Source organism: Anomaloglossus baeobatrachus, chromosome 4 (assembly GCF_048569485.1).
Source record: "Anomaloglossus baeobatrachus isolate aAnoBae1 chromosome 4, aAnoBae1.hap1, whole genome shotgun sequence".
In the NCBI taxonomy this organism is placed as follows: Eukaryota; Metazoa; Chordata; class Amphibia; order Anura; family Aromobatidae; genus Anomaloglossus; species Anomaloglossus baeobatrachus.
In genome coordinates, this window is record NC_134356.1 from 613,968,446 (window position 1) to 613,991,437 (window position 22,992).

The 22,992-nt window shown below is 45.8% G+C and overlaps 1 protein-coding gene across 2 annotated transcripts in view; it reads left to right on the plus strand.

Annotated features, from left to right (window-relative positions):
• LOC142301898 (disintegrin and metalloproteinase domain-containing protein 28-like) overlaps positions 1 to 22,992 on the plus strand; it is a 179,805-nt gene that overhangs the window by 102,033 nt on the left and 54,780 nt on the right. For both annotated transcript variants that reach the window (XM_075342937.1, XM_075342939.1), the window contains exons 15-16: positions 14,632 to 14,827; positions 22,674 to 22,779. In XM_075342937.1, the coding sequence (XP_075199052.1) occupies positions 14,632 to 14,827; positions 22,674 to 22,779 (302 nt within the window). The remainder of the gene's footprint in view (positions 1 to 14,631; positions 14,828 to 22,673; positions 22,780 to 22,992) is intronic.

A 22,992-nucleotide genomic window follows, 5' to 3' on the forward strand; every position in this document is an offset into this window, starting at 1 on the left:
AGAGGGATAATCGTGGTCAGGGAAGGCTTTGGATCAGAAACGCCCATGATTATTGGGATGAACATCTTGAAAGACCTGAATCTGGTGTTGTTTACCAAGAAGGGGCCCAAGTACTGGCAAGAAGTGACCGCACATAGGGCCACCCGCCGTGCCTTTCAGCAAGTGGTCCGGACCTGCAACCTCCAGCGAATGACAGAAGAGCAACTGCCGCTGGCCACGGTCACCGTACCCCGCCATACTAGGATCACCTTACCGGCTGGGAAAGAGACAGTTATCTCACTAGCCCTTAGCACCACGAGACAGCTTGAAGGCGTGGAGGTGCTGATTGAGCCGCGCACCCCGAAGGAAGGGAAGCTGAATCCACTAGTCGCTCGAACTCTAGCAGTAGTGAGAAAGGGAAGAATTCCTGTCAGGCTGGGCAACACGGCTAACGTGAGCGTTGACCTAGAAGCCGGGACACAGCTCGCCCGAGTCTACGCTCTAACCGAAGAGGTGAACCCTATGAGCCCCCTCCAGTTTGTACCGTCTACAGAGGGAGATTGGACAGTGACGGTCTCTGCCATGGCCGCTGTCGCGGGTGACACTAACGCGGGGCGAGAACTACGAGAGAAGTGTCAGTTGGACGTATCCCAATACTCCAAACGGGAGGTGTCCCAGGTGGAAGAGCTACTTCAAGAGCATCAGGCGTCCTTTGCCCGGCATGACACCGACTTTGGGTGCACCACCAGTATCAAGCACGAAATCCCCACAGGTGACACTGCTCCTATCCGTGAAAGGTACCGCCAAATACCTCCCCAGCAATACCAAGAAGTGAAAAATCTCCTGAATTCCATGCTACACGCTGGAGTGGTACGAGAAAGCCAGAGCCCCTGGGCTGCACCGGTGGTGATAGTCAAGAAGAAGGACGAGTCCCTGAGGTTCTGTGTGGACTACCGCCGTTTGAATGCTTGCACCATCCGGGACTCATACCCTTTGCCAAGGATCGAAGAATCCCTGACAGCCCTGAAGAAAGCCAAATACTTCTCTTCGTTGGATCTGGCCAGCAGATATTGGCAGGTACCTATGCGCGAGAAAGATAGAGAGAAGACTGATTTCATCCTACCCATGGGCCTGTACGAGTTCGACCGGATGCCCTTTGGTCTGAACAACGCGCCAGGGACTTTCCAGCTGATGGAGCGCTGCTTGGGAGACTTCAACTTCGACTTCACCCTCATCTACCTGGATGACATTGTAGTCTATTCGGCCACATTTGAAGAACACCTGCAGCAGCTGGGCTGTGTGTTCAGTAGGTTGAGAGAACATGGCCTGAAGTTGAAAGCCAGCAAGTGCCGTCTTCTGCAGCCCGAGATCAATTACCTGGGCCACCGGATCTCAGCCGAAGGTGTCCAGCCATCTTCAGAGAAGATAGCCGCCGTACAGGATTGGCCGCAGCCCACAAACGTCAAGGAGGTCAGGGCTTTCCTGGGGTTGGCCGGCTACTACCGCCGGTTCATCAAAAACTTCGCCCGGCTTGCTGCACCCTTGCATGACCTGCTTCGAGGGACCACCAACAGCCCCAGAGGACGACCCATCAGCTGGGGACCCAGCCAGGAAGAGTCCTTCCAAGCCCTAAAGGGTGCCTTAACGTCTCCCCCCATCCTGGCATATGCGGACTACAACTTGCCCTTCCAACTACACACCGATGCCAGTCTACAGGGTCTAGGGGCAGTACTTTCACAGGTCCAAGAAGGCAAGGAACGGGTCATAGCCTATGCCAGTCGGTCCCTACATGAGGGCGAGAAGAACCCCACCAATTATAGCTCGTTCCGGCTGGAGCTGTTGGCCCTAACGTGGGCTATGGCGGAGAAATTTGCAGGATACCTCACGGGGGCTGAAGTACTAGTCCTAACCGATAACAACCCGTTGGCCCACCTAGAAAATGCGAAGCTCGGAGTCATGGAGCAGCGTTGGATGGCTCGGCTCTCCAAGTTCAATTACAAGATCAAATACAGGGCTGGAGCTGAGAATCAAAATGCGGACAGCCTGTCTAGAGTGTCATACCCCTTACTCAACCGAGACCGGGATGAAGAATTAGAAGGGGACGAGACGCCTGACTTTGCAAAGCTCGCCCAACAGATGGTGGAGTACCGCCAGTTCGTTGTGGGCGAAGCTGGAACTCCAGTGGGGGTCGCCTTACCACCCCAGGAGTGGTGCAGGCTCCAGGACCAGAACCCTGAATGGGCTCTACTCAAACAATGGGTGAAGCGGCAGCAGAAGCCTCCCGCCGATATACGGGCACGACTGTCTACCGGGACCTTGACCCTGCTCAGTCAGTGGGACCGGCTGATTCTGAGAGAAGGAGTGCTATACCGAAGGTTCTCTTGTCGCACATGCTGGAGGAATGCACACAAGTTGTGGTGCCTGATCAATTGGCCCGTGAGATGGTAGCCCAAGCCCACAAAAGGAATGGACACTTCGGAATAGACAAGACCTTTCGGTGGATTCAACAGTCCATCTATTGTCCGGGGCTCCGCAAGCTGGTTGAAGACGTCTGCCAGACCTGTCGCATCTGTGAACTGCACAAGTCCCCTGAGCAGCGTGCACCTGTTCAGACAATTAAAACATCCAGGCCCCTTGAGCTGTTGATGGTGGACTATCTGCTGATTGGGACGGCGAGCAGTGGCTATCAGTACTGCCTAGTCATGGTGGATCACTTCACAAAATTCGCTGTCGCTGTCGCTACCAAAGACCAGACGGCTGAATCGGCTGCTCGGGCCGTCTGTCGACAGTTCATCCACGTCTACGGGTGCCCGGAGAGGTTGCACTCCAACCAGGGGGCTTGTTTCGAAGGCCGAGTCATCGAAGAGCTGCATCGGATGTATGGGATCCAGAAGTCGAGGACCACTCCTTACCACCCACAAGGGAACGGTGCATGTGAACGCTTCAACCGGACTCTACTCCAGCTGATCCGCACCTTGGCCGATGATAAGAAAGACCAATGGCCCCAATTCCTTCCCGATCTAGTATGGGCCTACAACAACCAGGTCCACTCCGTGACAGGTTACACCCCACACACCCTTCTCTTTGGCCGCCCCGGAAAAGGGGTCCGTGACCTGAACCTATTCCGCCCTGGAGATGATGTCTGCCATAATTACCCCTCCTGGCTAAATGCTCACCGCCAGAAGATGGAGACTGTACACCGGCTGGTGAGCCAACAAATCCGGGGCCAGATACATGCTGACCCACTCCCCGTGCAAGAGCAACCCTTGAAGTTAGGACAGCTAGTCTTGCTCCGTATCAAGAAGCCACAAGGGAAACTTCGAGCCAAGTGGGAGACTGAAGTCTACCGGGTAATCGAACGCCCCTACCCCAACGGGCATGTATACCGAGTGCAGGGTGAAGACAGTCGCAACATTCGCACTGTGCACCGAAATATGTTGCGTCCCTGCCGATCCCAGCCTGACTCCCCTACCACAGTACCCGGAGGGGGTGACGCTGCCAACACGACTGACGTCACGGACGTTTCCCAGTATAGTGATCACGTCGACTCTGAGACCTGTGACCCACCTACACAACCCAGTTCTTCCCCCGGAGTGCTGACTGAAGTGGGGCGTAAAGACAGTGACAGGGAAGGGAACAACCGACCCGTGAGACGCACTGACCGCACCACTGCTGGGATCCCGCCCGGGCGGTCTTACAGGGACCAGTATGTATGGCCCACCTCTCAACCAACCCCTGTGACATCTGCAGTCATCGCTGCCTGGGAGCCGACGGTAGTTGACAGGGACTGCCAACCTTTAAGTGGGGGGGTATGTAATGGGATCAACAATTCAGACTGCATCATTAATATAGAAATGGATTTGAATATTGTTTCAGCCCTTGCCCACAAGGGGGCAGTGTCAGACTGTGCAATCACAAACACAGAGGTGGGAAATCCCCTACAAGAGCTGGTGTGTTCTAACGAGGAAGAGAAAGTGCGGGAAGATTATTCAGCTCTGGAGCTCAGCCAGGAGAGAGCTGCGTGTGGTCTCTCTGAACACAGGGCTCTTTTGCCACCGGATTCTTGGAGGAATCACCCTGTGGAAGTGGTTCCTGCCATCCCCGGGCTGCAGGACTTTGTTTTCGCCGAGGATCTCCCCGGACTGCAGAGCATCGCGCCCGGAGTGCAAATCCAGGGGCTGTGACAACTTGACTGCAGAGCATCGCACCGTGAGTGCAAGTACAGGGGCCGTGACCTCCCTTCTTCTGCTCAGTGTGACCCGGGACTAAAAGACTGACTATAATCCGTTACCAGCGGGAGAAGATCAAAGGAAAAGACCGAGGAGCTGCATCCCTTCAGCGCTGCACCGGGACCCATCATCGTGAGACTCCAGGCCTGCGACGTGGGAGCGGCATCTTCTTCTGGGATAGACTGGTACGTGATTGTAGGGAAAGTTAGGGAAAGTTGCTGCCATTTCTTTGTTGTTTTTCTCTTTTCATTTTTTTTTCTCTTGCTGCGTACCCGGAAGGAGTGAAGATCCGGGGACTCCACTATACACATGTGCGCAGATAGTTCGGTTGATTGTATTATAAATATGTTTCCTAGTAAAGAAATGTTACTACCGGTAAAATCTGAGTATGGGGATTTTGTTGGAATAGAGCATACACACACACCCGCGGCCCTACCACCGGTCGCTTCACCAGCTCTGTTCATCTTGGATCATTTTTAAAAAACACAGCAAGCAAGGGTTACTCCAAGCGGAGTCTCCCTTTTTTTCCAAAAATTGGGCCCCACACAGACACCTTATCAGTGGCAGCACTTGTGCCCTAGTTGCAAACAGGATGTTTTGATTTGCATCAAGCACATTCAAAAATACGCTATTCTTAACCGTCCCCAGGATGACACCGGGGTTGGTAGCAAAGTCTGTCCTGATCCCAGCTCTGTTCATCTTGGATCATTTTTATAAAAACACAGCAAGCAAGGGTTACTCCAAGTGGAGTCTCCCTTTTTTTCCAAAAATTGGGCCCCGCACAGACACCTTATCAGTGGCAGCACTTGTGCCCTAGTTGCAAACAGGATGTTTTGATTTGCATCAAGCACATTCAAAAATACGCTATTCTTAACCGTCCCCAGGATGACACCGGGGTTGGTAGCAAAGTCTTTCCTGATCCCAGCTCTGTTCATCTTGGATCATTTTTAAAAAACACAGCAAGCAAGGGTTACTCCAAGCGGAGTCTCCCTTTTTTTCCAAAAATTGGGCCCCACACAGACACCTTATCAGTGGCAGCACTTGTGCCCTAGTTGCAAACAGGATGTTTTGATTTGCATCAAGCACATTCAAAAATACGCTATTCTTAACCGTCCCCAGGATGACACCGGGGTAGGTAGCAAAGTCTTTCCTGATCCCAGCTCTGTTCATCTTGGATTATTTTTAAAAAACACAGCACGCAAGGGTTACTCCAAGCGGAGTCTCCCTTTTTTTCCAAAAATTGGGCCCCACACAGACACCTTATCAGTGGCAGCACTTGTGCCCTAGTTGCAAACAGGATGTTTTGATTTGCATCAAGCACATACTTGATATCATGTATCCTGTATCATCCTCTCCAGCCGTTGACTATGTGTCAGACTTGTTGTCTCTGGTGGCCTTGCAAAGGAGGGTCTAAAAAAATTATGAAAAGATTCCATAAAATTGCTGTTACCAGCACCAGATACGGTCCTACTGGTACGGGTAGACTGTTGAAGATGACGAGACCGTCCCATGTTTGTCAAGTTACAACTGGGAGATTCACTCCCTGCACCTGCACAGTTGTTTGGTGGAAAAGCCGAGCTAAGATCGAGTAACAGCTTCTGCTGATACTCCTGCATACGTGCGTCCCTTTCTATGGCTGGAATTATGTCACAAAATTTGGACTTGTACCGGGGATCTAATAGTGTGGCAATCCAGTAGTCATCATCACTTCTAATTTTGACAATACGAGGGTCATCTTGGAGGTAGTGCAACAAGAAGGCACTCATGTGTCTTGCGCAGCCATGCGGACCAAGTCCACGCTGTGTTTGTGGCATAGAGGTGCTAACCGTTCTTTCTTCCTCTGACATCTCCCCCCAACCTCTTTCAACAGAAATTTGACCAAGGTCTCCCTCATCCGCTGAGTCTTCCATGTCCATGGACAGTTCGTCCTCCATTTCTTCATGTTCTCCTGCACCTTCCTCAACATTTAGCCTGCTACTATACGCCCTTGTTGATCTCTGTCCCCCATGGTCCCATGCCTGCTGCGTTGGTGATGATGAACGTCTGGACCTTGGTGATGTTGTTGTCCCTTGCGCATATGAATCCTCCTGTAGTTCCTCCCCTTCCTGTTGTCCCACCCCCTGACTCCAAATAGTGTTTAGCGTGTGCTCCAGCATGTAAATGACTGGAATTGTCATGCTGATAATGGCATTGTCAGCGCTAAACATATTCGTCGCCATGTCGAAACTGTGCAGAAGGGTGCATAGGTCCTTGATCTGAGACCACTCCATCAAGGTGATCTGCCCCACCTCTGCATCTCGTTGGCCCAGGCTATACGTCATGACGTATTGCACCAGGGCTCGGCGGTGCTGCCACAGTCGCTGTAACATGTGGAGAGTTGAATTCCAGCGTGTCGCCACATTGCATTTCAGGCGATGAACCGGCAGGCCGAAAGACTTCTGGAGCGATGCAAGTCGCTCAGCTGCGGCGCTTGAACGGCGGAAGTGAGCAGACAGTTTTCGTGCCCTGGTCAGAAGGCCATCTAGGCCGGGATAGTGTGTTAAAAATTGCTGGACAACAAGGTTCAACACTTGAGCCATACAAGGTACGTGTGTCACCTTGCCCAGGCGAAGGGCCACACCCAGGTTTGCAGCATTGTCGCACATGGCCTTACCAGGCTGCAGGTTGAGTGGAGACAACCATTTATTAAACTCGGACCGCAGAGCTGACCACAACCCCTCAGCTATGTGACTCTTAAGGTACTGTCACACATAACGAGATCGCTAGCGAGATCGCAGCTGAGTTTTGGTGACGCAGTTGTGATCCCGTTAGCGATCTCGTTATGTGTGACACCTACCAGCGATCAGGCCCCTGCTGTGAGATCTCTAGTCGTTGCAGAATGGTCCAGGCCATTTTCTTCAAAGGCGATGTCCTGCTGGGCAGGACACATCGCTGTGTTTGACACTGTGTAACAGGATCACAGTGACTGCTGAGATCGTTATACAGGTCGCTACTGCGATCTGTATTGTTCTGCATCGCTGGTAAGATCTGACTGTTTGACATCTCACCTGCGACCTCCCAGCGACTTACCTGCGATCCCTATCAGGTCGCATCGTTTTCGGGATCGCAGGTAAGTTATGTGTGAAGGTACCTTTATTCCCAAGACATGTCAAGCTAAAGACCGCCTGATGCCGTTGCGCTCTGCTGCCAGCATAGTAATGAGGGGTGCGTGATTCCTTCTGCGCAGTGAGAACGCTGGTGGCCTGACCAGGCAGGCTTGTGGCAGAGGTGGAGGACCCAGATGAGGTGGAGGAGGCAGAAGCAGTGGCGGAACTTGGACAGACAGAGGATTGACACACAAGTCGTGGGGACAGCAAGACTTGTGCAGCAGACCCTTCACCATCTATCACCATAGTTACCCAGTGCCCAGTCAGCGACATGTAACGTCCCTGTCCATGCTTACTGGTCCAAGTATCGGTGGTGAAATGCATCCGTTCACACACAGAGTTTCTCAAGGAAGCGGTGATGTTTTGTGCGACATGCTGGTGTAGCGCAGGCACACCTTTCTTAGAGAAGTAGTGGCGACTAGGCATCTGGTACTGGGGCACAGCGAGAGACAGAAGGTCTCTAAAATCCTGTGTGTCCACTAGGCGGAAAGGCAGCATTTCGGTAGCCAAGAGCTTACAGAGGGATAGAGTCAACCTCTTAGCTTTGTCATGGGTCGCAGGAAATGGCCTTTTATTTGACCACATCTGAGGGACAGAGATCTGGCTGCTGTGTGTAGACGGTGTTGAGTAGGGTGTCCCTGGAAAAATGCAGGTTTGTGAGGAAAGTGCAGGCGGAGACATGATGTTGCCTTCATCCAACGTTGGTGCTATCGATGTCTGAGAGAGCTGTACACACTCACTTGTTTCCCCTTCCAAACCAACTGACGACCTACCAAGCAAAGTGCCTGTTGCGGTTACAGTGGTGGAAGTTGTGCGTGGAAAAACAGGTGTGACAGCTGTCCCCACAGTCCTAGAAGATGAAGAGCGCGCGGATGCACTGGAAGGGGCAGGCGGTGGATGGTTCGCTCCGCTAGGCCGCATTGCAGCACGGTGAGCTTCCCACCGGGACATATGATATTTATTCATGTGACGATTCATGGAAGAAGTTGTCAAACTGCTGAGGTTTTGACCTCTACTAAGAGAACCATGACAAATTTTACAGATCACATAATTTGGGCGATCTTTTGCTATGTCAAAAAAGGACCAGGCTAGGCAAGGCTTAGAGGGCATGCGACCTGTTGATCCACCCCGACTAGTGCTCAGAGGCAGAGTGGTGGCTGAGGATGCAGTTGTAGACGTGCTACCAGTACTCCGACTCTGTCCAGGAAGGCGCAAGGTAACTTCGTCATCAGTTGCATCCTCCTCCACCACCTCTGTTGACCTCCTCGAGTGCCTGACTGTGGGTTGACAGTAGGTGGGATCTAGAACTTCATCATCAATTGTTGTGTTTGCACTCCCCTCCCCCTCAGACCGAGCCTCTTCTTGCCCTGACCGAATATTTAAGTTGTCATCCCAATCGGGTATCTGCGTCTCATCTTCATCAGTATGTTCCTCATTGTCTATAACCACAGGTGTTACAGTTTGTGACAAAGGGTCAACATTATGCTCAGAAACTTGGTCCTCACGGCCTGAATCAGAGTCACAAAGGTTCTGGGCATCACTGCAGACCATTTCCTGTTCTGTACTCACTGTAGCTTGGGAGCAGACCTCTGATTCCCAGGCTATAGTGTGACTGAACAGCTCTGCAGACTCAGCCATCTCAGTTCCACCATACTGTGCAGGGCTGTTGGAGACTTCAGAGCTGGGAGAAAGCAAGTTTGATTGGGATGACAACTCAGAGGACTGGTGTTTTTTGGATGCGGTACTTGAAGTGGCTGAGAGGGCACTTGTTGGACCACTTGAGATCCATTCAAGCATTTTCCTTTTTTGGCCATCATCTACCTTTGTTCCTGTTGTTCGTGTCCGTAAAAAAGGGAGCACATCGGATTGTCCACGGTAAGTAGTAGACATCTTACTTTTGCTGGTAGATGGTCTATCTTCAGCAGATGATAATGGAGCTTTGCCACCTTCCCCACGGACAAAACCTTTTTTTCCTTTTCCACCACGCCTCTTCCCCTTTCCACCAGCATCTGTCATTTTGCCACTCATGTTGATTGCGACAAGATTGTGCACTGAAAATGTGGTAGTAAAAATTGAGAGGTGGTGTAGATTGCAGCGGTGGTCTAGCTTTATTAACAGCAGAATAATAAAGAATAAATATCCCTGACAATGCAACTACGGCCCTTAAACTGGCAGCATAAATTGCTAGTATAATGGCTTAGTAACTATCAGTTTGAGTGTGCAATGCAGGCAGACGTGCTGCAAATATCTGTGCACTACTGGGACTATACAGAAGTCCAACAGCCACGTTTAGGATGCCACTAGGTACACTCAGTGTTTGCTAGTATAATGGCTTAGTAACTATCAGTTTGAGTGTGCAATGCAGGCAGACGTGCTGCAAATATCTGTGCACTACTGGGACTATACAGAAGTCCAACAGCCACGTTTAGGATGCCACTAGGTACACTCAGTGTTTGCTAGTATAATGGCTTAGTTATAATGAGTTTGAGTGTGCAGAGGACAGGAGGGTACAGTGCCAGGATTGTGGGGCTCTGGGTAGAGGAAAGGAAGCCTGCCTTTCTATTCCCTCCTAATGGGGAAATGCAGCGAGGAAATCCCTGACCTTAGCTACACAGACGCTGTCTCTGTTTTCAGGACCTGTCACCTATGGCTCTTACCCTGCCGGGACGAGCCCTTAAAAGGACTGCTAGAAAGTGCTATCCCTAAGCTGTCCAGCGCTGTGTATGGAGCGCATACAGCAGTATCGGCGATAGGAGCTGCGCCAGTGATGTCTGACACCAAGGACGCAGAAGAGATAATGGCGTCCGGACGGGCAGATACTCGTTTTTATATTGCAGGGACATGTGACATGGACATCCTATCACACATGCCGTTGCTTCTCTGGCTAAAAGTCCACTTAGCTGTGTGTGTGTCTGGGATTGGCTGACATGCTGGCCCTCCCCACTACACGCGCGCGCTTAGGGAAGGAAGACAAGAAAAAAAAAAAATGGCAATCGCCATTATCCATACAGCAGTGATCTGAAGGCGCTGTTCCCGCACACTATACACTGAAATTTCATAATAGTGTGAGTCACAGAGTGACTTACACTATTACAGCAGAAAGCCAGCTAGGAATTAGCTGTTTTTTTGCTTCTAGAACCGTTCTCGAACGTTTCTAGAACTATCGAGCTTTTGCAAAAAGCTCGAGTTCTAGTTTGATCTAGAACAGGCCCCCAAATCACTCGAGCCTAGAACTGGAGAACCTCGAACCGCGAACCGCGCTCAACTCTATTACTAAGGTTGAAAAAAGACCTAGATCCATCTAGTTTAACCTTCTTCCACCAGTACTACATTTGGTCACAAAGTCATTTATAACCAACAATGTTGTGTGTACTGAGGAAATCATCCAGCCCTTTTTTGAAAGCTGTTATAGTGTCTGCCATTACTACCTCTTGTGGTAGGGCATTCCACAGTCTGACTGCTCTAACTGTAAAGAACTCTTTCCTATTTAGCTGTCGGAATCGCTTTTCTTCCACTCGCAGTGACTGCCCCTGGTCCTTAGTATTGTGTTCGGAAGAAATAAGTCATGTGCCAGTCCTTTATATTGACCACACATGTCATGTATGTATACATATAAATGAGATCTCCTCGAGACGTCTTTTTTCTAAGCTGAACATATCTAACTTTTCAACCTGTCATCATATGGGAGGCCTCCATTCCTTGTAATAGTCTAGTTACCCGCCTTTGAACTGACTCTAACTTTTGAATGTCCTTTTTAAAATGTGGAGCCCAAAACTGAATCCCATATTCCAGATGTGGCCTTACAAGTGATTTATAGAGGGGTAACAATACGTTGGGATCACGGAATCTTGTTTGCTTTTGCAGCTGCTGCTTGACATTGAGTGCTGCTGCTCAGCTTATTTGTAATGAGAATACCCAAGTCCTTCTGTTCTGTAGTCCCGAGTTTACTTCCATTTAATGTATACGCAGCTATAGGATTACTCCGTCCTAGGTGCATTACTTTACATTTATCAACATTAAATCTCATTTGCCAAGTATCTGCCCATTCTGACATCTTATCCAGATCTTTTTGTAATATTCTACTATCAAGGTCAGTTTTTATTATCCTACATAGTTTGGTGTCATCAGCAAAGACTGACACTTTACTATCAATCCCATCCACAAGGTCATTAATAAAGAGATTAAAAAGAATTGGTCCTAGCACAGATCCCTGCGGCACCCCACTGCTGACTATGGCCCATTTAGAGAATGTTCCATTTATGACTACTCTTTGTTTCCTATCTTTTAGCCAATTCCTTACCCAGTTCTGGGTTTGAATCACTACTCTCATACATATTCACTGCTTCCCCCACCCACCATCAGTCCAGGAGTCTGCGATTGATTGCAATCACACTGCAGCCCCACTGTGATAAATTGGCGTTGGGTCCTCCCATATTGTGATACCAGCACAGATAAAGTATATGGTTACAGGCTGCAGCCCCCAGCTGTGCGCTTATCTTGGCCGTGCGCTTATCTTGGCTGTGCATCAAAATAAGAGGATCCACATACAGAAATTTTTAAAAAATTATTAAAATGAATAATTTTAAAAATACTGGAGGCATATAAATGTAAGACACATACTAGATGAATTCCTATATGATGTATAGGGTTTGGGGGAAAGTGTGAGATATGTTAGATAACATGAGCAACACAAGCTGCATTCAAGTTATCAGTTTTGGACACGTTGTTAAAGCTGTCTAACTTAGAGAGATTTTGTTGGTGAAAGTACAAGGGTCTAAAGTGGGCAGTAATTCTCATACATGTACAAATGGAGACCTAACGTTCTCACTAATCAAAAATGAATTTAACTGCAACCAACCAGCACTGAATATGTATAAGGGTTAATGAGCGGACCTGGAAGTAGTATTACAGCCGCGCAGGTGACTCGGTGAGTATAACGCTCCTGCTTTATTTCTTATTTTCTTTCTTTCTCCTTTATTTGTTTTTGTAATTATCTGGGTGGGCGAACCCGAACAGTAAACGGACTTAGTTACATAGTAGAAGTGAGAACTCCATATATTGGACTTAGTTACATAGTTACATAGGTTGTAAAAAGACCTTCTAGTTCAACCTTCCTCCACCAGTTCTACATTTTGTTATTAAGTCACGTATAACTAACAATGTTGTGTACTGAAGAAATCATGCAGCCCTTTTTTAAAAGCTGTTATAGTGTCTGCCATTACTACCTCTTGTGGTCGGAATTCCACAGTCTGACTGCTCTAAAGGTCCAGTCACACTAAGCAACTTACCAGCGATCCCAACAACGATAGGGATCGCTGGTAAGTTGCTAGGAGGTTGCTGGTGAGATGTCACACTGCAACGCTCCAGCGATCCCACCAGCAACCTGACCTGGCAGGGATCGCTGGAGCGTGGCTACACAAGTTGCTGGTGAGCTCACCAGCAACCAGTGACAAGCCCCCAGCGCCGCGTGGAAGATGCTGAGCTTGGTAACTAAGGTAAATATCGGGTAACCAACCCGATATTTACCTTGGTTACCACTGCACGGAGCTACAAGTGCAGAGAGCAGGGAGCAGCGAACACTGAGCGCTGGCTCCCTGCTCTCCTAGTTACAGCACACATCAGGTTAATTACAGGATGTGTGCTGCAGCTAAATGTGCACAGAGCAGGGAGCAGCGCACACTGCTTAGCGCTGGCTCCCTGCTCTCCTAGTTACAGCACACATGGGGTTAATTTCCCGATGTGTGCTGTAGCTACATGTGCACAGAGCAGGAGCCGGCACTGACAGTGAGAGCGGCGGAGGCTGGTATCAAAGGTAAATATCGGGTAACCAAGGACAGGGCTTCTTGGTTACCCGATGTTTACATTGGTTACCAGCCTCCGCAGAAGCCGGCTCCTGCTGCCTGCACATTTAGTTGTTGCTGTCTCGCTGTCACACACAGCGATCTGTGCTTCACAGCAGGACAGCAACAACTAAAAAATGGCCCAGGACATTCAGCAACAACCAACGACCTCACAGCAGGGGCCAGGTTGTTGCTGGATGTCACACACAGCAACATCGCTAGCAACGTCACAAAAGTTGTTCGTTAGCAGCGATGTTGCTAGCGATGTTGCTTAGTGTGACGGGGCCTTAACTGTAAAGAACCCTTTCCTATTTAGCTGCCGGAATCGCTTTTCTTCCACTCGCAGTGACTGCCCCCTGGTCCTTAGTATTGTCTTTGGAAGAAATAAGTCATGTGCCAGTCCTTTATATTGACCACACATGTATTTATACATATAAATGAGATCTCTTCTGAGACGTCTTTTTTCTAAGCTAAACATAGCTAACTTTTTCATCCTCTCATCATATGGGAGGCCTTCCATTCCTTGTAGTAGTCTAGTTAGCCGCCTTCCCTGAGAAATCTGCATTTAGGGTCTGCGTACGGACACCATGTATCTGGTACAGACCCCAAACTTTACAGTTCGGGCGCGCCCATCACTAGTAGACTGTAGTATAGACAGTAACTTATGTTTTTTAACTTTTGAAAAATGAACGCTTAGAGGCGATCTTATTATAATGTACAATTATATGAGGGGACTGTACAGAAATCTTTCTAATGAGCTTTTTACATCCAGGACTGTGATGGTGACAAGGAGGCATCCTCTATTCCTACAGGAAAGAAGGTTTAATAATCACAGACAGTGATTCTTTACTGTACGAGCAGTGAGATTACAGAATTCTCTGCCACATATTGTGATGGTCGTGTCTCTACACAAATTCAATGAGGGCCTGGAAAAAAAATATATAACTTGCTATGATATTAGATTCTGGGGATGGGGACGTTGATCCAGGGAACTAATTTTATTACCTTCAGAGTCGCAAAGGCATTTTTTCTCTTATATAGGGCATTTAGCATTTGCCTCTTGGGGTTTTTGCCTTCTTCTGGATGTTACATTGTAGGTTTAATTTGATGGAATTGTGTTTTCTTTCAAACCTTAAAATTCTGTAACTTTGAACCTCCATTACACAATACAGATCCCTGACGATGAGTTGATTAAGGTTATGGATAAACCAGAAATTATGGATAAACCTATAAATTGCAAATTTAACTCCAATTTTCCTAACAGTACAAGACAATATACAATTCTCGCTTTTTATTTTGTTTTTATCCCTTTGACTCCAGCATGAAGTTTAATAGCTTCATAGAAGAAATAGATAAATATGCAAAGTTTTGCTTATTTTTTGCTTCATTGTTTTGTAACTGTATGATTCATTTATTCTACATTGCATTTCCCCACAGATTATATCTGCAGGATCTATTTGTAGACCTGCCAAGGATGAGTGTGACCTCACTGAGATGTGTGATGGGAAGTCTCCTGCGGGTCCAAAGGATAGTTTTAAAGTAAATGGCTCCCCATGCATGAACGGAAAAGGGGCCTGTTACATGGGAAGATGTCCGCTCCTGAGTAGCCAATGTACTGACCTCTGGGGCCCGGGTGAGTAAAGTAGGAGGAATCCTGGAGTACATTTAAACTCAATATCTTAGATTAGGGCACAACTACTAGGACATCCCTGCTTACAGCATAGTACCATTTTCATTTTAATTTCATAAATCAACAGTAAATCAACAGTACTGATGAAAATTAGTAACTTTGTAAGATATCTTATCAGAGAAATTTGTTTCTTTCCCCTCCTGTATTGAATTTTCACTCATTTCATGGGTAAAATTCGTATTCAGTGAAGACAGATTTTTCCATTACTGAGATAGGAGATGACAGTTGGTGTTTATAACATTCTATGGAGGAGGAGCAGCTAGAGACCGACACAGACATTCAGCTGCAAGTTCTGAAATAACAGTTACAGCTCTCCAAAAAACTTTATGAGCACCGTCTGCCATCTCCTGTCTCAGTTAAGGGATACTGAATACAGATTTTACCTGTAAATTGAGAATATAGGGAATGAATGATCAGTCCAGGAGGAGAAAGAAGCAGAATTCTCTGATAAAATTTATTAGAAAGTTTCTTGGTCTTATGTGTGCTATCCTTTTGGGGGGGATAAAACGACAGTTACTGTTTAACCGCTTAAACATATGATGTACATTTACATTATATGTTTTGTCCCTGACTTTTTTTTTTTTAAAACAAATTTTTATTTCTTTTCTTGTAATGGTAAAAAAGGGTACAGAATGAAGAAAATAAGGGTCAACAAATCAAAATATCAAATAACATAGTCTCTACAATTTATCGATCAAATATTTGTCACGGTCATCAAATTTGCTCCTTCCCCTTCTTCGTCAATGTATATTTCCATTATTCAGTCTCCACTACCCCCCTTCAGCATTCCTTGATAACTTGTTACAAACATTACTTATAAACACTATCCCTCCCACCCCTCCCTCCCCTCTCCATGCGACACAACCCAGAATTTGGCCAACTATACTTTCAGCTCGCACAGGGACCCTGACAGGTCTTACTTCATGTACCATTCCGTAGACACAAATGTGGACATTATTTGTATTGTTTCTTCTCTAGAACATATAACGCTTATGAACTTTCTCCATTTACTGAAAAATTTTGCTGTCATCCTTTCTTTACACCTCTCCACCATAATAAAGCAATATCAACCTTAAGCTTCTTGAGACGACGTAGTATCATATTTCGTTTGTGCGGCGATCTGAGTCCCTTAACATTCCACATAATGAGCTTAACCATAATCCCCAAAATCAACAGTTCCTTTTTCAGGCCGTGTCGCATGGATTCCCCAACTCTCTTCCCCTCCCCTCCCCTCCCCCAACTGTATATAACCCCTCCCATCCCCAACTTTACAAATACAATGAACGTCTTCCATTTTTTCTGAGATGATTGAGACTCCTTTCAAACCCCTGCTTCAAGTCAAGCTCTCCATGAAGCCACCCCACTAAGTCACCTCTCCCCCTCTATTGGCTATTAACTCCTTGCCCCTAAACAGCCTTTACAAATTTATCAAGCTCCTAAAACCGTCATTAAGAGAAGAAAAAGAGAGAGAGAAGAAGAAAAAAAAAAATAAGCAATAGTAAATGATAAAAGGGAAAAAGTGATAAGCATGAAAAAGAGAGAGAGAAAAAGGGAGCGAAAGAAAAAGAGATAGAGAAGAAAGAGAGAAGGAGGTAGGCGAGACTTTAGAGAGTTAAGGCACATTTGTCACCATATGGCTCCATTCAGCAGTCTCAAATTAAGTCCTTGTCTTGCCTGCTTGTTCATGAGCTGCTGCCTCTTCCTCCTCTTTTCCCAGCTGAAGTCGCCATCTGTCGCTTTTCCTTCGGACTGGCTGGTCTGGATCTCGATTGACTCCACTCTGGCTCGTTGTCGGGTCTAACTGCAGATGTTATGTTTGCATGATCTGCATGTTTCGGATCAGTGAAAGTCCCTTCTTTTCCATTCCTCTTCTGTCGCCGTGTTCTCCCGTCCTGTAGTATCTCTCGCTCCGCCTCTGAAGGATCCCGAAAAGTCTTTGTGACCCCATCTGCTCCTCTTACTCTTAGTATTGCTGGGTATAAAAGCTGAAATTTAATGTTTTTGTGATAGAGGGCAGTGCAGATCTGGCTAAAATGCTTTTCTTTTTCGTGTGACTTCTGCCGAATAGTCGCCAAATAATAGAATCTTGTGTCCCTGAATGCATAGTGCCTGTTTCCTATTCCTGAAGGCCCGTAGAATTTCTTCTTTATCTTTGTATTCCAGGTATTTTATAATAACCTGTCTTGCTCTGGACATTTCACCTTTCTTGGGGGTATTATCATTGTTACTGTGACCATCTCTTTGCTCCCTTATGGGTCCCACTCTGTGCGCTCTTTCTACACGGCAGCTATGTGGTAAGCCTAAAGCCTGGGGTAATTCTTTTTCACAGATTGAGTCCAAATATTTTGTTGTCACTGTCTCAGGCAGACCCACCAGCCTTAAATTATTCCTCCTAGATCTGTTTTCGAGATCTTCTATTTTATCCTTCATAAGCTGAGCATTAGTGTTTAGCTCCTTAAATCTTCCCTCCAATCTTGTCAGATTCTCTTCAGCATCAGAAAGTCTTTGCTCTACCTCTGTCAGTCTCATATCATGGTGCTCCACATACCCCTGCAGCGCAGCCAAAGCGTCCTTCACTGAGGTTGCTATTGCCTCTCTGATTTCTGCTGTCAGATGATCTGCCACTTCTTTTGCCAGCCTTTTGTAATCAATCTCATATCTTTCCCCCAAGCCCAATGTCTCTGTACCACTCTGCATACTCTGAATTCTTCTGTTATCTTGGCCTTCTGCACATTGCTGCAGCAGCCCTTGTGGTTCCTCTCCCTCCTCCCCCTCCTTCCTCCTCACTGTCGGTGCCATGTTATCTGCACTCACCCCCTCCTCCCTCTGCTCTGCTCTGGGCTTGAATGGTGTTCCTCCACTTCTGAGGAGATAACGATCCATGCACTGACAACTGTTAATTCAGTGCAGCCTTTATATGTTGGTCTAGGGTGCTATTTGTTTCTGTAGGTCACTGTATATTGCAGGGGCTGTATGGAGCTGCTCCTTCTCCCTCCTCACATCTCAGCGCAGGAACAGGAAGTCTTTGTCCCTGACTTTGATGGGGATTCCCAAGATGAGCCCGCATGTTTCCATGCAGATGATGGCTGAATTATTCATCCATCATCTGCCTCTAACAGCCACAGAGGGAGTGGAGCACCGCCTACGGCTGTTAGCATAGTAAATGCCACTGTCATTCTCTGACAGAAGCATTTAATGTGTGCTGACAGGAAGGCACATCATTATTTGCATCTATCGGCGCTCCCGTAACATGATCGTGGGGTGCAGAAGTATTGCTATGACAGCCGGGGTCTGCTGAAGACCTTTGAGCTTGTCATGACAATTCTCCTGTGAAAGCCAGCGCTTAGGCGGCATTTATAGGAGACTGTGATTTTGTTCTACAGTCCCTGACAGAAGTTCTGTTGCTTATCCATGTTATGTAAATAAAAGCTTATAACCTGACTTTAAATTCATCCATTGGTTTCATAAATTACTCTTTTGAAAGCTGAAACCCTCCCAAATTTGGTTTAGGTTATGAAAATAAAGTTGCTGCAAAGCTGAAATATTGATCATTTAATGAACACAGAAAGGTCAGATTTTGGCAAGACAAAAGTTTTGTCGCCCACAGAAAGTAATGTGAAATTCAAACAAATAATTAACTTCCAATGCAAAGATATGTTGCATAACATTGGTGAATGAAGTTGTGGTACTATTAGAGCCATATTTAATATTTTGTGTGACTTCCATGAGCTTGAAGGACTGCATCCATGCGGTTCAACAATAATTCATGCAATGTATTGATCAAGTCATCAGGAATAGCAAAGAATGCAGTCTTACATGCCTCCCAGAGTTCATCTAGATTATTTGGCTTTGTCTTCCAAGCTTCCTCTTTCATCCTACCCCAAACATGCTCAATGATGTTCATGTCTGGTGACTGGGCTGGCCAGTCCTTGAGGACCTTGATCTTCTTTGCCAGGAGGAACTTTGTTGTGGAGATGGATGTATGACATGTAGCACCATCTTGCTGCAGAATTTGACCCCTTTTATGATTGGGAATGTAAGAGGTAGCTAATACTTCTTGATATTTTAGGCTATTGATATTGCCTTCCACCTTGCAAAAGTTTTGCACACCCCCATATCCCCAGACCATGATCTTTCCACCACCAAACTTAACTGTTTTCTGGATCCATTCAAGCTCCAGTAGGACTCCTGCAGTATTTGTGGGGGCTATGGTGTCATTCAACTGAAGATTCATCAGAGAAATCCACCTTCTGCCACTTTTCCAGAGTCCATCTGTTTAGCAGGCTGTGGGACTTGGCAAATGCCACACATTTTTTTAATTGGCTTTTGTTTAGTGCTGGCTTCTGGGCACTGATTTGATCATGGAGGCCATTTCGAGAAAGAATCCTTCAAACTGTTCTAGTTGACACATGGACTTGAGGTGACCAGGCCTGTTGGAGCTCTGCTGCAGTGGAAGAGGAGCTGGCTTTGGATTTTCTAACCAACAAACTTTCCTCCTAAGCAGTTGTCTTGCGGGGTCTGCCGGACCTGGGCTTGTCAAAAACCTCTCCAGCCTGTTCAAATCTTTTTTTAATTCTTTGTACTTGACGCTGAGACAAATTAAAGGTGCCAGCCACCTCTGTAGTGGATCTGGTCTTCAGCCTCTTGATAATCAAGGCTTTGGCAGAAGGGTGGATTTTTGGCATGTTGTCAGAGGTTAAGTTGCAGTTCAAGTGAAGGTCTGGGGAGCTGGGTTTCTTTTTATACACACCCACTAATTAACCACCAATCATTTAGTGAGCACAGGTGAGGATGTAAACTAGGATTGGGTGCATTATATGACAAGGTGACAAAACTTTTGTCTTGCCTAAATCTGACCTTTCTGTGTTCATTAAATGATCAATATTTCAGCTTTGCAGCAACTTTATTTTCATAACCTAAACCAAGTTTGGGAGGGTTTTAGCTTTCAAAAGAGTAATTTATGAAACCAATGGATGAATTTAAAGTCAGGTTATAAGCTTTTATTTACATAACATGGATAAGCGACAGAACTTCTGGCAGGGACTGTATACCTAACAGTACTGATGCACTGGTATGTATAGTACAAACAATCTAATAACCGCAGGTTCAAGTCCCCTAATGGGTCTAATGCATACAGTAAAAAGTAGGAAAAAAAGTTTTCAAAAATATGAAAAAAAAATTATAAAAAGCTCAAATCACTCCCCTTTTGCCCCATTAAGAAAAAGTCATTAACAAAAAAAAAATAAAAAATACACATATTTAGCATTGCTGCATTGGTAAAAGTCTGATCTATGAAAATATAACATAAATTAAGCCAATCGGTACATGACGTAATGAGAAATAAAATCAATAGACATAATTGCGTTTTTTGGGGCGCCACAACATAGCAATAAAATACGAGACAATAAAAACATTGTATCTACCCCAAAATGGTATAATTTAAACATCAGGTCAAGGAGCAAAAAAATAAGCCCTCACAGAGCCCCATAACCTCAAAATTGAAAATATTACGGGTCATGGAAAATGGCGACAAAAGCAAATTTGTTTTTTTTTTTTTTTACAAATTTCTGATTTTTTTTTCACTACTTAAAAAAAAATTATACATGTTTGGTATCTGCATAATCGTACTGACCTGTGCAATCATACTGCCAGGTCAGTTTTGCAGTATAGTGAACATGGTAAATAAAACCCCCAAAGGCCTTGTGCGCACGCTGCGTTTTTTGCAGCGGATATTTTGCTGTTTTGCTGCAGAAAATGTTCATATCCTTGCTGCAGTCCTTCTCCAGCAAAACCTATGGTAAAAAAAAATGCTGTGCTCACACTGCTTTTTTTCCCCTACAGGTTTTGCTGCAGAATTTCTGCAGCAAAAAGAATGAGCATGTCCTTTCTTTTCTGCAGGTACCTGCGGTTTTTTACACCATTGACTGTAATGTAATCATGAAATACCGCAGGTAATAACGCAGGAAGCAAATTATGTGCGTTTCATTGCGTTATTCCCGCGGTATTTCATGTTTTTCGGGACATAATGTTCATCACTGCCTGCGTTTTGCAAGGAAGTGATGTCATTAGGACAAGAAGAGGAAATTGAGAAGAGAGTAAACACACACAGATCACACTCACACACAGACACATACATATATAATACACAGACACATAGAAATCAGAAACGTACATATTAAAAATAAAAAACAAAAATAAAACGTGGGCTCCGCCGTATTTTTACCGTCCAGCCAAGGTAAGCACACAGCAGGGGTCTGGTATTCTCAGGCTGGGGAGGGCAAGAGCCATGGTTATTACCCCCCTTCCTGCAGCTGCCCCGAGAATGTCGCATTTATTATGCAACAGTCCCGGCGTGTTACCGACTCGTCCCAATTGCCGTGATGCGGTGACAATCGGAGTGATAAGAAGTTAATGGCTGCCACTAAGTCCAAGATTAGTAATGCCAGCGTCTATGACACAAGATTACTAATCTGTAAGTGACAGTAAATAAACACACACTGAAAAATCCTTTATTTGAAATAAAACACAAAAAAATCCCCCTCTTTCACCACTTTATTAACCCCACCAAACACCCTGGTCCGACGTAATCCACACGAGGTCCCATGATGCTTGCATACTGATCCAGTGACGTCTGACACATAGTACTCAATGCATCCTCGTTCTGTGAACCAGGCTGCAGGGGTAACTCTAGGACATTTCTCACTGTCGGCGATGTTAACACATTACCGCTCACGAGAACTTCAGGGCCTCACAAGTGGTAATAGAGTGATGTCACCGACCGGCAGTGACCCTGCGAGAGCTCAGATACAAAGTCCCCCCAGGGTCACTGCTCTATCACAAATATTGTTGGGGGGGAAAACACATACATCAGAAATAAAAGCTGTAATATCTATCAACCTACCCATCATCTAACTATATATCTATCTATCTATCCATTATCTATCCATCTATCTGTCCCTCTATGTATCCCTCTATCTATCTATCTATCCATCTGTCTATCCGTCCATCCATCTATCTATTATCTATCTATGTATGTATCTATCAATCTATCTATCTATCTATCTATCTATACATCCATTATCTATTTATTCCTCTAGCTATATATCTATCATCTATCTATCTACCCCTCTAATCTATCTATCGATCTATCTATCCATTATCTACTGTATCTATCTATCTGTCTATCTATCTATCCCTCTATCTATTCATTATCTATCTATCTATCTATCTATCCCTCTATCTATCCATCTATCTATCTATCCCTCTAGCTATCCATCCATTATCTGTCCCTCTATCTATCTATCTATCTATCTACCGTGGCAAAGTGCAGGTGTGTTATTACCGCAGGTTTTGCCGTCGGTGCGTTATTCTGCTAGAGGGTGCGGATTTTTCTTAAGAAAAGTCCATTTTCTAGTACGCACATAGCTTAGGGTTTATTTTATGCGGGACGAGTTTTACTTTTGAATGACACCATTCATATTATCATGAGATGCACTGGTGAAAAGCAGGAAAAAAATTACAAATGCATTAAAATTGCAAAATCAGTGCAATTCCACAAAACATTTATACGGCTATGTTCATGAAAAAAATAAAAAAAGTTACAGCTCTTGGAAGAATGGGAAGAAAAAACAAAGACGCAAAAAATATAAATTTGCTGTAGCGTGAAGGGGTTAATCAGTACCAAAATCATTAATGAAAATCATTAAGAAGTTATGGTGGCAGGATTTAGAATTACATCATTTACTTAGTATAATACAATTAGTTACCTTTTCATCTTTTCTTTATACAGGAGCCATCCCTGGATCCGAGGAGGACTGTTATTCGTGGAATACAGCTGGCAGCAAATCGGGACACTGCAGCAAAGAAGGGGAAAAGTACATCGCATGTGCGAAGGAGTGAGTATGGGAGCACATTAGAGGCACGAAATTAGACCTTATTTAGTTTGGTTTGGAAATAAAGTAAAATTGAGTTAAGAAAATGATAAAGAAACTGATGAAAAACCAAGAAACAAGCAATGCAATTCATCACGTTGTTGTCATCATTTGGTAATGACCTCCTAGCACTTGGTTCGATTGACTCAAAATAAATTCCTATAACCTTCCTCGAAG